General features: G+C 39.7%; 1 protein-coding gene across 1 annotated transcript in view; it reads right to left on the minus strand.

The window, feature by feature from the left end:
- Nucleotides 1-2707: 2707 nt before the first annotated feature.
- Impg2 (interphotoreceptor matrix proteoglycan 2) overlaps nucleotides 2708-16275 on the minus strand; it is a 57799-nt gene continuing 44231 nt past the window's right edge. Inside the window, exons 13-19 of the mRNA XM_035444531.1 lie at nucleotides 13559-13862; nucleotides 11078-12324; nucleotides 10100-10319; nucleotides 6628-6838; nucleotides 4716-4904; nucleotides 3335-3536; nucleotides 2708-2791 (exon numbers count right to left, since the gene is read on the minus strand). Coding sequence (XP_035300422.1) covers nucleotides 2708-2791; nucleotides 3335-3536; nucleotides 4716-4904; nucleotides 6628-6838; nucleotides 10100-10319; nucleotides 11078-12324; nucleotides 13559-13862 — 2457 coding nt within the window. The remainder of the gene's footprint in view (nucleotides 2792-3334; nucleotides 3537-4715; nucleotides 4905-6627; nucleotides 6839-10099; nucleotides 10320-11077; nucleotides 12325-13558; nucleotides 13863-16275) is intronic.

Genomic DNA, 16275 nt, shown 5'->3' on the forward strand with positions numbered 1-16275 from the left:
AATAACCATAGGTGAAAAGAGAAAAACTTCCATTTTTAATTTATACAGTATGGATTTTTCCAACCTAGACAATTTTAAGAATATCTTAATTGCAACAAAAACTTTGTCCAGCTTGTGTGGGTGGGATTTCATCTAGACAACAAGCATTACACAAAGAAGTAACCAAAATCAGAATTCACACCCTTTAAATTTCTTTAGCCATATCTCTTGATCTTCATAGAAACAAAATTTGTCACAATTTTTGCTACATTCCAAAAATCTTAAGCTGCAGTGGGGATGAGAAGTATGTCCGACATTTATTTATTTATTCTTCAGTAAAAACTCTTCTTCCACCAGTGTTCAAACTCCAAGTTAATGACATAGCAGAGATTGACAAGCCTTTTCCATCTCCTCCAAGCTTCTAATTGGTGTCAAGAAATAGGCATTTAGGTTAAAGCTCCTCCCTGCGATGAGAAGATAAAAAGCAGTTTATTTGAAAAGCAGTAATGTACTGAAATTCATTTTTACTGTAGTGTATCACCAAGCTACATGACTAAAATCACCCATGCTTCCTATGTTTTCCTAAAGGCTTGTGTGTATGTGTGTGTGCCACGTGCACACACAATTGCCCTCTGCTATTTTTTTTTTAAATCTCTACAAATACCACATGTTTTTACTGAATCCTAAATTAAACCCATTAACATATTGTGGGGCCATTTGGTAGCTAGAAAAGTGGAGACTGGAAATGCTGTTTGGAGCACGTGCCTGACTGTTCCCTGTGAGCAAACCTGGTTTTTCCTTTTTTCTTTATTTTTTTAATCTTTGACAATTTCACACAAAATATAATGTGCTTTGATAATATTCTCACACACACATGCACACACACAAACTACTCTCTCTTGTCCCCGCCCACCAAACCCCTTCTTCCCAACAGTGTCCCTCCCATTTTCATCCTTCTTTCTATTTACGTGTACAACACTGAGTTGAGTTACAGCTGCTTGCAAGAGCATGAGTGGAAGGTTATTTACTGGAATGTGAGCGACTCTTCAGTGGTTAGATCATGGAAATAAGTGACACCCCTCCCAAGGCAACCCTTAACTGCCTTAATCCCTCAGAGGTGGGTGTGGCCTTCCTCCCCTGTGCAGCATCGCTCTTAAGGCTATAGGGTCTGGATCCACTGTCCTTAGTTTCAGAGGATAGTCTCATTAACTCTTTGTTTCATAGGGTTTTTTTAACATATATTTTAATGCTGTACATCCCACCAGAAGAAACAAAAGCATGTAGTCATAGTCTTTAATTAAGATGAATCCTTTCTTTCACTCTCTTAACCTATATCTGATACATTTTATTTACTTAGTTGTTCATTGTTTTGATAGTGCTCCACCAGGAAGCCCAGGCTGGCCTCAACCTGCCAACATCTTGCCTCAACCTTCCGAGTGCTGAGATTACAGGTATATATCCCACCTTTTTCATTCAGGATACTCAGGCCAGTATCTCTGAAGTACTTAGAGAGGGCCTTGGGAAATAATGCAACACATTCATATCCTTTCCTCTGGCTACTATTAAAACAGATTGATGAGCCTTGTTTTGGCTGGTGCTGCAGAAATGAATGGTGGCCTGATTTAAAAGGCAAGCACTGCTATTGTTGGTGGGACAGCATTAAGCGAGGTTGTCAAGACCTCAGAGAGGTTTTCAGAAGCATTGCCATTTAAAAATCATCTTACTCGCTGGCGGTGGTGGCACACACCTTTAACCCCAGCACTCGGGAGGCAGAGGCGGGCAGATCTCTGTGAGTTCGAGACCAGCCTGATCTACAAAGCTACATAGAGAAAACTAGTCTTGAAAAAAAATCATCTTAGTCAGTTTCTTTGGTGGCAATGTGTCCTATCATTCATGAAGGGGTTCTGAGTGAAGAAGCTGTATATCAAGAGTTCCGCTTAAGACCTCTGACCCTAATTTTTTACAAAAACATATGAATTGCTCTGGCTTGGACCCCATCCACGAGGAACCAGAAGGAACCAATACCAACATCAAATTGCTGTGTCACACACCACAGTCAGCTACTGCCCATGGGCTCTCTTTACAGGCTAGTTTATCTTTGTAATTTATGTCTGATTGCAAATCCTGGAGAACAAAATTAAAATAGAGAATCACAGATACTTGCCCAAGGTGTATGATTAAAACAAGTGGAAAGAGACAGAGCGAAGCCTAGTAAAAGCAAGGGACATGCTTTAATAAAACGTGGTCCAAAGCCTACTGAAAGTGTCTCTAAAGGTACAAATGGAAGAGTGTGTTCAAGTATGGGAGATATTTGGACACCCCATGGAAATCACCCATGAAAGACATTTTATAGCATCAGATTACTGGTGACATCTACAGTAGCAAGAGAAAAATGATAACGTAGCTCAAGGCCCTAGGCCAACGTCAATGTGAGTTGATTTTTAATCTTCTCTGCTTCTTACTGTCAATATCATCTCTTAAGTAAAAATCATCTCTCCGAGGTTCCCTTTTTTTCCACATAAGATGCATCTCTCTTATGGAGCCGTTGGAAGACTTAAATGAGATAATCGCTGTGGACTCTGAAGAATTAGCATAAACTCCGAAGAGTTTAATAAAGGTTAGTCATTAACAAGACCCCTGACACATGGGTGGTAATTACTTGCTTCTGCTGGCAGCCTTAGTTTAAGGAAGGTCACTAAGGCCCAGCCTGGTGGAGCTGCTGCAATGCTTACATTTGATGTTCTCGCACAAAGGCTGCAAACTCAGGGTCGTTAGCATACAGTTCCAAAATCCTCATTCGCTCTTGAATTTCCTTGAACAAAGAAGAAAAAGAGGCTATATATTGGAAAATATGCATTAGAAAAACCCCAGCAGGCTTTTAAAGGGTGTCTAATTATTGTAAGGAATTGTTAGCTTCTGGGCTATCCAAGAAAGAATTGAAGAAAGAAACCCCTGCTTTCAAAAAAGAGAAGGCTCCACCTATAGTGTTCTAGACACTACATGAACTAAGACTGGACATGTAGCTTAGTGGTACAGCACTTGCTTAGCATGCACAAGGCCTTGGGTTCAAGTCCCAACACCACCAAAAAAGAAAAGAAAGCTATTTCTGCATAGATACTGTGTAAACCGCTCTAACTCTAACATATATTCCTAAGACAGGAATGAAAAAAAGGACAGAGAATTTTCTAGTTATGGAAAAATAAGTCACCGGGTAGGCATACTCTGAGCAATATCATCAGGTAATAACTAACCTAAAGATTCTTCATCATCTCTTGAGGCCCGTGCATATGCACACATGCCCACACACATGCTCACATGGACCAGCAATGCAGCAATGAGAATGGAAGTCTCCTACCTCTTTGGAAAGGTCACTGCTCTCATACATCTGTCTGATTTCTTCTCTGCTCAGACCACCAAGCACCTCGTCACTAGCAGAGCCATAGAACGGATGCTGGCTATAGGGCTTCTCATACTGTTCACATCTAGCCAAGTGGCTTTCATAGGCAGGGTTGTACTTCACAGCATCCTCAACAGATGACAGGCTGTCGGGCTGCCTGCTGGAGCCACGGGAAGAAATGCATGATTGATTAAGGAGCTCCTCTGGATGCTCAACTATGGGAAAGGCTATTTTTCTGGGACAGGGTTTCTGTTGGGGAAAAGGAAGTAGGCATAGATGTGGAGTCAGGGGAACTATGAGAAATGTCTACATTAGTCTCAGGTGTCATTAGTGCATCCTGTCCCATTCATCACATTTTCCCACAGTACCTAACACTCAATAAGTGTTGGTTGGGAACTATGACTGCTGGTGAATAGAACTTCATTAAATAAACACAGCTTCATTATTTCCAGAGCAACATCTATGAAATAATCGTATGTAACCTCATAGAAAAATCTCACAAAAAAAATTCAAATACCGGAGGACCAAAAGCCCTGAGCCTCAACTGAATTCAATTCAGGTCCATTTGCTGAGCAGTGATTCTGTGCCATGACCTGTCTAAATGCTGATGAGTCGAAGAATCTGTTGGCCTCTGCCCCAGATAAGCTCACAGTCTGTTGAAAACGTAGTCGACACAAAGCTTAAAAATGACAAAAGTGTGTCTTGATGCTCTAGGAAAGACCCCAGAAGGGGTGTCTCCTTAGCTAGGGAGCAGGTGGAGGAGACTAACCTAAAGTAACTCTTGTGGATTCCAGCAGTGCACCAAGACATTCACGTGGGCCTCCTTCACCTGGCTCGTGTCTACTCACTAATTACAAAGAGACCCACCCAAGCCCATTCCACATAGAAGGCTACTCCCTGAGCCAAGACACACCCGGGTGGGCCAATCCCAAAGGATTGGATAGACTTTGATGACCCCCCCCCCCATGGAAGGCCTCACCATCCAGGGGGAGCAGTAAAGATATGTGATAGGTAGGGTTTTAGCTGGGGGGGAGTGGTAGGGGAGGACAGGAGGGAGAAGGGAACTGGTATTGTCATGTAAAACAACCTTGTTTCTAATTCAAAAAAAAAATACAGAGACCCACCCATCTCCTGCAAAAGGACTTTCTTCTCTCCCACTGTCACAACGATCCCTGAACTCTCAAGACTCCAGTTCAATCCTCTCCAGGCCTCTTAACATCTCATTCATAGACTGCCTGGATTTCTTCAGACCTGGCACCAGTTTGAAAATGTTTTCATTCAATTTCACAGCTCTCTGCCCCCACCCAGCTTTTTTTTTTTTTTTTTTTTCCTTATTTACCTGATGGGCCTCTGTCTTTCTCTTCTGGTACTCTGAGCTTGAAGTGTCTTCACAAGGAAGAAGATGACAGCAGAAGCGACAAGGAGAAGGCTAACCACAGAGGCTATGGTGATGCCTATGACAAAGGGCTCAGACACAAACTCCTCACAGTGTTGGCCTCGATACCACCAGTTCGAACCAACCCGGCATCTGTGAAAATAGTCACCAACCTCAAGATCTAAATGACTTTGCTCAAAATGACAGGCAACAGAACCTTCAGCGGAATGGAAAGGTGAATATATAAATTCTGATCATGTACATCTTCACTAAGGACTTGAAGGGAGTGCTGGGGCTGTAGCCCAGTAGTAGAGTGCTTGCCTAGCACACATAAAACCCTGGGTTCCATTCCCAGCATAGCAGGGAAAGAAAACCTTGACATACAAGTTAAATGAGCATATGATCGAAGACTGTGCACAATGCCTGACATAGGCCAGTAGATCTCAAACAACTGTTTTTAAATGTCTGGTTAAAATATGAAAGGCTTAAAGAAATGTTACAATCAGCCTTCTCATCTACAGATAACAGAAACACATGCCCAGGAAGAGAAGGGAACTGCCACTCAGTTACACATACTAACAGCTTCTAGAATATAGCTTTTAACACCACACATGTCATTCACCACCCTAAAGAGATCCTCAAGGTTTTGAGTCAATAGACTTGTGCAAAAATGTCCCAGAATAATAAGGAAATCATTGCTTTGCAGAATAATGTTAATTTCTCTATCAGGAAACTTTAATGGCCATGGGTTTTCTAGTTAAACCTTACACTTTTTTTGCATAAAAGCATTTGAATCATCTCCAGCTATTTTCACTGCCATGACAGTGTTTACATTCACACATTAACATCTTATTTCCATTCCTCCTGATTATTCCGGCATCCCCTCCTCTTCCAGCCATGTATCTGTGGTTATGTGTAGCTGGGAAGTCAGTGTGTTTGGATTCTTTGTTTGTTTTTGTTTCTTTGAAGGCAGGGGTCAGAAAAGGGTCATCAGTCTATATGACTTTTGGGTCTGCGGTTCCCTCCATGGTTCTGCCTTTACAAACAGATCTCAGACTCAGAGGCAAATGCATTTGCCATCACTTTGAAAAACCTTACTATTTGTGTTACTTGAGTCTTGAATAATCAATGTGCTACAAGGAGCACAAAGTCATAAAGAGTAAAACCAAGGGACTATGGGAATTGGGGATTTCATTCAGTGACAGAGTGCTTGCCTAGCAAGTACAAGGCCCTGGGTTCGGTCCTCAGCTCTGGAAAAACTGAAACAAAACCAAGGGACTGGAAAGATGGCTCATGAGCAGTTAAGAATACTTAGTGCTCTTGTGGGGGACCAGTATTTGGTTCCTAGAATCCACATGTCAGTTCACAACCATCAGTAGCTCTAGTTTCAGGGGACCTTCTGACTTTTGTGGGCACCAGACATGTATAAGATGAATATTTAAATGCAGGGAAACACTCATACACATAAAATAAAATAAATCTTAAAAGAATAAAATCCAATCAGAATAATATAGCCCCCTCTCTATGTACTTTTGCATGTAAAATGCTGATCTTACATACAAATCTTATGTGAATAGTGATGATCTCGTCATCCCCATTAAAACTAGCATACAAAGATCTCCAGCTAATCCAAGTACTCCCAGTCTGACACATTCAGAAAAAAAGTTTACAACTTCCTAGCAGCCTAAAATAAGCCTAGTGGGTATGTGATTCAGGCCTATTGAGTGACCCAGTCTTCACATAAGAATCAGACAGTATCCATCTAATTGCCAGACATAATAAACATTATTGTAATTGCCCTACAATTATACTGTCAACCTACTTTCTTCGGAAGTATATGTAATCTTTAGAGCCAAAATCTCTAATTGCAACATACCTACAAATGGCCCCATGCCCAGGCATAATGTCACACTTTCCATCGTTCAAGCAGAAGTCAGGCTGTAGATCACAAAGACTTTGACAAGGCAGTTCATCCACACTCAGGTACCCAGGGTAGCATTTGCACTTTGCTTCTCCACTCCATGGATTTACCAAACATTCAGAAAATTCATTACAGGCCTGAAACTTGCAAGGGTTGGCATCATCACCTAAAGCATCAAACAAACCAGAGGATACAAGGAAATTCAAAGTCCAGGAACTGAGATACGTGAAGAAAGTTCCTCCCTCAAAGTGCCATGGGAAAATCCACAACCTGCACCATAAAAATACACCATCACCTCTACTCTACACACGGTGTTGTGTGCCTGCCCCAGGCTGAGACCATGGGATGAGAAGAGAGCCTACAAAAAAATGGAGACATCCTCATGGGTGGGGATATCCTAGAGTAGCATTGGGAATGGTCTAGATTTGCAGAAACTACTGACACAAAAGAAAATCATCCCTGTGCCTCCTCTGGCCATTCTGAACAATATTTTGTCTTCAGAAACTTACTGTTTCACTGATGGGGTAAGAGAAAAGGACAAAAAAAATGGGACAATGACCAGTCAAAAGTGATGTAAGATATGAACTATCGATGGGTCCCACCATATGTCCTTCCATATAGCAATGGGTGAACGGAAATGGGGAAACAACAGCACAGATATTGAATATAGAGCTAATAGCTGGAAATGATCACAGACATCTAAATAGGGAAGTATGAAGTTTAGCTAGAGAGGATCAATCTTTGTTCCTAGAGAAATTAATATTTTTTAATTGGCAAATGTTTTTCACTGTTCTGGAGCTTAAAGATGATATGCAGAAAACCTTACCTAAGCTGCACAGGCAGTTTCTATAGGAGACTACACAGCAGGATACCACTGTGTGTTCCCTAGGTACTTGCTTCACATTTAAGTAATTACTTTGTGACTTTGTAATCATAAAACAATCTGATTTTGGCCCATAATTATAAATAGGAACAGATACAATGGATATTGCATAGAATTCCTTTATTAATAAAAGCAAAAATTTTGGAGACACTGAGTATGAAAAAGTTAGGTGAAATACAAGTTATACTTACCTTAGCCAATGCTGACATAAAACAACATTAATATTTTAAAATATACATGTAGTAGATAAATTCTATCTGAAAATTTTAAATTTTGTGGCTACTTTAGGAGGAAGAGGAGAATAGAATCTCTTTTCTATAGAGTAGATACTGTGAGGCAATGTGCTTCTCTATTGCAATCCTTTTTAAAAAGAAGTTGACTAGGAGCTAAATATAGTTCAGTGGCTGAACACCTACCTACCTGACACGTTTCAGGCCCAGGTTTGAGCCCCAGAACTTTGAAAGTAGAAAGGGAGTGCCAATACCATAACAACAATTAGTCGTAACTGCCCATATTCATAGAGCTAGTCAAATACTTTCACATATTTGTTTAGTTCTGAGACTCACTTTATTAAATATATAAACCACATAGCAGAATGCCCATATAATAATATATGAGCAACTTAGAGATCAAATGGCTTGTCTAAAGTCATGCAAATGATAAATGATAGAGTGGAGGCAAAAATTCTTGCCTTCAAAATTATAACTGCTTCTCCCACACACCACACAGCAAAGACTGTGCAAGCAGCCTCAGAGAGCTCACGTGACAAGAGATTTGAATATTGGGAGATTAGCTAAATCATTTTCCTCACTTAGAATGAATAATAGTCCTTAACAGGTCTCATTTGCAAACCAGTTTGGGAATAAAAGGACTATTGAAATATGACTCTAGACATTCCACGTGACTCCTACACAAAAACACCATCTCCTAGAATGTGGAAGGAAAAAAATAAAATAAAATTTCAGGTTCCAGTGGTATTCCCTGCAATCAAGTTCTTCCAAACAAAACGGTGGTTCCTTTTGTGTGTGCACAGTGTTTCTGAATACTCTCTTGGGTACTTAGAGTGCTGTGCTATGCTCCCACTAAGTGCTTACTACAACAGACCCACATCCTCGTGGAAAGTTGGCTGGCAAATGGTTCTTAAGGACTGCCCACACAAGGTGACACTCTGCTATGCTCTACAGACAAAAGAAACATAATGTTACAGAAATATTAACATATCGGGACAGCTCCAGTGTAGGGTATGGAGATCACTGGAAGCAACACTTGAACCTAAGCCTAAACGAACTGGTAAGGGGAAATTTTTTGGCAAAGGTTAGTAATATGCAAAATCTTTAAGGCCTCAGAAAGATCTGAGTATCTGAAGAACTGAAACACACAATTTGACTGGAATACGGTACGCCAAAAGCTTAGATTCACTGGGCAATACTGAGAAAGAAGAAGGAGACCCAGCTATATGGCTGTGAACCAGGCAGCCATTGATATACATAAAGCAGCCATGTAAGATCATCTAAAACACATCTTTGCTTTACAAAGAGTGTTAGGGATGCTGTCTGGAGAAGAGGCAGATAGAGGAGCTACAGAAGTAGAAGCGGTGGTCCATTTGAGACATGGTATTCATTTGGATAGACTAGTAACCATGGCAATAGAGATAAGAGCCTGTATTTGGGATATTTTATAACTCATTATCAATATAAGTTTGGTGAACAGTTGAAATAGGGGTGATGGGAACTACAAAATCAACAGTGACCTGATTTTCCTAGGTTTCTGGCTTAAGGTTTCTGGTTGAGATGGAGAAGCATAGATTAAATGATGAGTAGAAAGATACACAAAATAAGAGTTCACTCAGAATACTTTCAATTTAGTGCACATAGAATATTTCAAATACACTCAAGCAGGGATTGTCAAGCAACTAAATAATACTTCTGAGAGATGCTTGGTCAATACAGAGAAACATGGAGAGTGAAACAAGGCAGTGGTGTGAGGCTCAGGTCTGTAATCCCAGCTGCTTGGAAGGATGAGACAGGGAAGGAGCTGCAAATGTGAGATCTGCTTGTACAACTTGGGTGAACCTGTCTCAAAAGTAAAACAGGTGGTTGAGAATACAGCTCAGTGGTGGTTTGTCTAGCATGTGGGAAGGCCCAAGTTCAACAAAGAGTACCACAACCAAAACTGCAGAGATATTTGCATAAAACTTAAAAGGAATCAATATAGAAACTTAAAATATATATCATCTATTTGGAAGAAGAAAGGACACGTTTAGGGCCATGGCAACATAAGACAAAGCAAAAGCAGGTCCAATGGATAAGTGAAAGAGACCTGGAAGAATGTGTAGAAAACGGAATGGGAGGTAAACAACAAAGGTGCCATTGTCTCCTCAATATTTGAGATTCCCTTGAAGCACTCATTTTGCTAATTTTCAAGATGTGGGACTGTGTGTAACACACAACTTTTTCTCTATACAAGAATCAATGAAAAAGAAAACACATAAGAATAGTGACTGGATTCTACTAAGAAACTTTAAATGATAGACACTATGGTTACCTGATTCCACATCCAGGGAGTACTTATCAATATCCAAGTTCATGGTTTGGTAGGCAGTAGTACAAAAGTCTTCCAGAATCAGATACATGGCATCGTTGACATCTGGAGGGACAGCCTCGGCAAAGTTCACTCGGCTGTTCACTACAATGCTGCCATTTCTGAAGTTCAGGATTTCTAAGTTCCGGAACCCTGACAAATTCGACTGAAGATAGGGGACCAGCTGCAAATGACAAAACGGTTATGTTTACTGCCAACACTTAACGTTTTGTTGAATACATGCCAGAAAGACAATAAACACACAAAAGCAATCAAAAAGAATGTTCCTGTGAGGTTTTTCTTTTTTCCTCTTTAGTATGTATTCAACAAAATGCAAAACCTTCTGTCTCTGCAGGAGAAAGTAAAGAGGCCTATTTGGGAAGGTGGTGATGGACAGGGGCATGCAAATCAGGGTAGAATGTGAACAAAGCACAATGATATGTTTGTATAAAATGCCATAATGAAAACCTTGTTTATACACCAACTTAAAAGTCAATAAATAGGGATGGTTTGATTGCATAAATTATGAATATCATGAGATTGTCATGATGTCATTTAGAAATGTTATGAAACTCATAAACCATTTTAGATGCCTAGAATTTATTCACTCCGTTTCACTGAAGGTCCTCAGCAATGAAGATATGAGCATCCACAAAAGATGGGCCTCACGATGGGTTTGAAATTTCCTTTCATATTTTATTTCCTGCCACATAATCTTCAGCATCTAACCTGTCACATCATCCTGATGCCATGTTTATGTTTCTAATTCTTGAATTCGCCTGCCTAATTATTCTCCTGTCATCCCAAAGCCATGATGCCACCTGATGACAGGCATCAATGGGCATGGAAAACCACCCCTCTGGACTCTGACTTAACGTGCTGAGGGTGGGGAGGGATTCACATAATATTTACTAATGCTCATGTTTTACAATCTGTGCTTACCAATTCTAAGAACCTTTGTTCCAGGGCTTTATATTCCAAAGAGTTTTTATTAAACAAGTCTTCTGAAAACATCATGTTTGTCACTCGGAGGCTAAAGAAAACCACCAATGTTCCTTCGGTCTGGGTGTGAATCATGTCACCTCCTTTGGTGGGCTGAGCCACCACAGGCATCTCTGTGTGGTGAACATTTGTAGCCATTTCCACATAGCTACCAACCTTGCCATTTTGTTCTTGTGCTAGCTCAGGCTGATAGTAATCTGTGCCTACCCGATCTAGTTCTAATGAAATATCCTGTACGCCCACGATTACTTCATCTTCCAGCTGGGTGGAGCTGGTTGTTGGAGGCAATTCAGTGGACTGTGTCACAGAAGCTTTCAACCACAGGCTGTCAGTGCTCGCTGGTGTACTTGCCAGTGTGTCCCTGGACAATTTCCCTAAGGAAGAAGTTCCTGCCCAAACTATATCTGATTCTGGCAATGTGGTCCACACAGGCTGCATATCTGGCTTCACAGAAATCTCACTGTGAAGCCCTTTGTGACTGGATGACTCTGTTTGTACTTCCTTTATCAGGGTAGTCACTTCATCTGTTTCCTCAGTAGAAGCAGAGGTTGCTATAGCTGCCAGTAAAAAGGGTGCTTTGGTAACTGTATGCTTGGAAAGAAATAGAGATGTGGACTGAGTTGCAGATTCTACAAAGATGGGCATAGTAGACCCGCCAAGGGATTCTTCCTCTGCAAAATTTATGGATGTATCACTCTGTCTATGTTCTGAAGGATCAATAATTTGTCCTGTGGAATCTACTCTGCCATCTATATGTAATTTTTCTATAGTCTCAGTTGGCAAGAGTGCATACTCATCTTCAGGCCATGACTTTGACAATGTTTCAGTGGTCTTCTCTAATGAAGTCTCACTCCATGGCCAAGCAGTCAGATCATCATTTTTCCCAGACCCAGAACCCAAACCACTTTCAAAAGTGAACTCTTTTTCTTCGGGGGTGTCTGGAAACCATGGGCTCACATCCAACCGGTCTGTGACTTTGGAAGCCAAGGAGTCCAAGCCAGAAGGTGTAGCTATGTCTGTAGCAAGGTCTTCTATGACAGAAGAGGTCAGATGTGGTGAGGATGTCAAGAGAGTCATGCCAGAGTCTTCGATGGGTGGTACTGTTTCTTTTGGCACAGGTTGAACTAATGAGCTTGAAGGCAATACATCCATAGAAGCATCTTCTGGTTCTTCACTATTGGCTAGCCCTAAAAAAGCACAGTGCTTTCCATTAGTTAATCTACAAAATGAAACCATAGTTCTCCAATAAAACTAGCTACTTTCTCCAGTTACCAGGGACAGTGGCTGACCTTAATATCTACACTACAGGAAGATGTGATCATACATTCATAGTGTGGGACAAGCATTCGTGAACAAAATCCACTTCTCAGAGGTGAAGTCTTAATTATTGGAATAATCCTCAAGCACTTGACTTGATATCTACATTACAGGAAGATATGATCATAAATTCATAGAATAGGACAAGCATTCATAAGCACAATCCACTTCTCTGAGGTAAAGACTTAAATATTGAAATGATTCTCATGCTCTTGCATTTTTTCCAATGAAAATAAAGAATTAACCATATTAACCATATTAAGAAACATAGATTGAATCCACTGGAAACTTATGGAGAATTTTTTCTGGAAGTTATATTTCCCTTTCTCTTCTATGTTTATTGTCCTCATCCTTCATATTTCCCTCATGTTCAAAATTCTAGACCCATTCTTGACATCTTTATTCATCTTCTCTTTCACACATGCAGTGCGTCCCACAACATTTAGAGCAATTGTTCTCAACCTTCTTAATGCTTCAACCCTTTAATACAGTTCCTCTTGTTATGGTGACCCCATCCATAAAATTATTTTCACTGACAATTCATAACTGTAATTTTCCTACTGTTATGAACTGTATGTAAATATCTAAGTTTTCTGATGTTCTTAGGTGACCCCTGTGGAAGGATCATTCTCACAACCTGCAGGTTGAAAAACCATTGATCTAGAGGATAAACTATTTTATTTCCACCTCTATTTATAATCTCCTCTTCTCAATACTACTATAACCTAAAATCCTTAGAGTTTCCCCTATAATCTTATTAGGACATACTAGAATAATCTTCTTTGATGCCGTTTACTACATTCAAGCAGGTAAAGTTCACTGTTAGTAGTAATTATACTGATTTACTTTATACCCTTCAAAATATATGACCTTCAAAATATCTTTTAGTTGATCTCCACCCCAGTCCATTTCTTAAGATACAATAATTTTTACTTTCCAATCTGACTAATTCTCAAATCTGATTTTTTTTTCTTCTCTCGTACACATTTCCCAAGACATTTGCTCCCTAGTGAATGCTACCATGTTTTCCTCTTCATGATAAACTCTTCGAAGCTCTTGCCCTCCAATTCGGTAAAGTTATGAAAAGCGATTAAGGTTTCTCACCATCTTCTAATACGGAAGATCCAGAAGTCCTTCCCTCAGAAGCCACAGGCAAGCCAATCTGAAGCACTGCTGGGGTAACAGAATGAAGAGTCAAGCTGCTACCCTCTAAAACCTCCAGGGAAGAACTGAGGACCACCTTCGAGGGAGAGGCTAATTTAGGTGTAGACCCTAAATCACCCAAAGCACTTTCTGACCGGAGTTCCCTGCCAGTGGCTGAGGGAGGACCAGAGCTGAAATCAAGTGGTGTAATATTGGTGGTGGTGAATTCATCTGCTGAGAGCCATTCAGCTTGAAGGGTATTATCCTGGGGAGGGAGAAAAAGGCTAAATCATATCATAGAGAAAAGAAACATGTAGACATGAAATGCTGGATGGGAGAAACACAAGAGCCCTTGAAGGAAACAGTCTTGAATCAAAACCCAGTTCTGCTAGTTACTAGTCTGAAAAATCTACAAAAACCCAGGTAACCTCTTAAAATTCACCTGCAAAAGGGCTGGGTGAAATACCATATTCAAAAGACTATAAACTGTTTTGGTATTTGGTACCTGGCTTTGGGTGTTTCCTTCTATCTTTTTGGCTTAAATGACTTTAAATACATAGAGGTTAGCAATATATGCAACTTTTTGACAAATACCTAAGCATACTATCTACAGCACGAAAGAATAATTAACAATTTTACCCATCATTTTGAAAGATGTTTAATTAGGAGCCTTTATTTTTTATGAAAAATGTCACCAGATAGCAATGTGGGCTGGTTGTTTCAAATAAAAACACATACCGATGAAATTGCTGCATGCCTCAAAATACATTTTTCTCTTTCTCCTAACTTTATATTAGTATAGTGATAATCTTACTTCAACATTTGGTTTCAGAAATAGAAAGTAGACATAAATACACCCCTTGAATGTACTAATTATTTAATCTTATGAAAACTACTGTATGTAAAAGAAATTAAATGATGATGCCAATAGATAGAAGAGTCATGGTATTTGGTGGGAGTTTCTATATTTTAATCCTTGCTGGACACTAGCATGGTATATAATATTCCCCTTTTAAGATTTCTTTATTTTTAGTTTATGTGTATGGATGCTGTGCGTGAATATATGTAAGTGCACTGCATGCATGCCTGGTACCCACAGAGGCCAGGAAAGGGAGGAGAGTGGAGTATACACATGTATGTTAACATATGAATGCATCCAATTTTAAACCTAGGAAGACTGCAGAGAATCACGGAATCCAATCATGCCATGTGTATTACAGGTAAAGAGAAGATGTTCATGGGAGTGAAATGGCCAAAACAATCACACAAAAAAAAAGAAAAAGAAAAGAAATATCATCAGAACTTGAAGCCACAGCTCTAGGTTTCCCAGTACTGTTGTGTCTCCCACTAGAACTTAGATAGGCAATTTCTTTATTTTTCTATCAATAGAGGCTTCTAGTAACAAATTCAACTCACAAATTCTTTGTAATCCAGTGTTTAATGTTATATTAGCAAATTTCACTGGTTCTAATTTCCATGTGAAAAGTTTTCTAGTTCTAAAGGAAGCATAGTGAAAAAACAGTGATTTTTCATAACTGGGAAGCCAAAAGCTTCCAAATTCAACCTTCCCACCTCTAAAGGAAGTCTAAAACGTTCAATTTGGTTAACAGATGCTACTTTTCTAATAAAGTAAAAAGTTACAGAAAGGAAGGAAGCAAGTAATAACCGTACATTTGAAATCAATCATTTTTATGTCTTATTGCCACTCATCAACATTGAAATGTCTAAATCTCTCATGGTCTCCTTAATAATAGAAGCTAAAAAAGTCTACTGGATTTTATAGATGTGATGAATATAATAGTAGCACCAGAGGCTAGGAAAGGTTGGGGAAGCAGGGATAAAGAGAATTTTGTTCATGGCACAAAATTCAGTTACAAGGAAAAAGATCTAGTATTCTGTAGCATAGTAGAGAGCCTATAGTTAACAACAGCCTGTGGCCCATTTCAAAACAGCTAAAGTCTACTATTGCCAACACATATAATAACTATTTAGTCATGAGTGACCAGTTGTCCTTATTTGATCATGTTGCATTTTAGCAAAAACTCACATTGTACTCCACAAATATACATGACTATTATGTATTAATAAATTGTTTTTACATAATCTAGACTCCTTAAATGGTTATTTAATTTCCTGCAGTTGCCACTTCTCATAAAGAGATTTGGCTAAAGTCAGTGTTTGCCATCCTTGACTGACAGCCACAGCAACACTCTGGCCACTTTATGGCCAGAAGAGAATGCAGACTTCATTGTATCAGACAGTCCTAATTCTCAAAATAAGATGAAAATCTGCATTTTTATGTAAAAAATCTAATATTTAGATACTAGCTTTTTTGTTTTTGTTTTTGTTTTTTGGGGATTTTTTTTTTTTTTTTTTTTTTTTTTTTTTTTTCGAGACAGGGTTTCTCTGTGTAGCTTTGGAGCCTATCCTGGCACTCGTTCTGGAGACCAGGCTGGCCTTGAACTCACAGAGATCCCCCTGCCTCTGCCTCCTGAGTGCTGGGATTAAAGGTTTACACCACCAATGCCCGGCTTTAGATACTAGCTTTTTAAAAATAGTTTCAAAATACATGTCCCTTTCTAAATCCAGCTAAATAGTCCCAGCTGGCAACCTCTGGCTGATAAAGAAAATCTTGTCTTTTCAGTGTGTGTGTGTGTGTGTGTGTGTGTGTGTGTGTG

Source organism: Cricetulus griseus, chromosome 4, assembly GCF_003668045.3.
Source record: "Cricetulus griseus strain 17A/GY chromosome 4, alternate assembly CriGri-PICRH-1.0, whole genome shotgun sequence".
Lineage (NCBI taxonomy): Eukaryota > Metazoa > Chordata > Mammalia > Rodentia > Cricetidae > Cricetulus > Cricetulus griseus.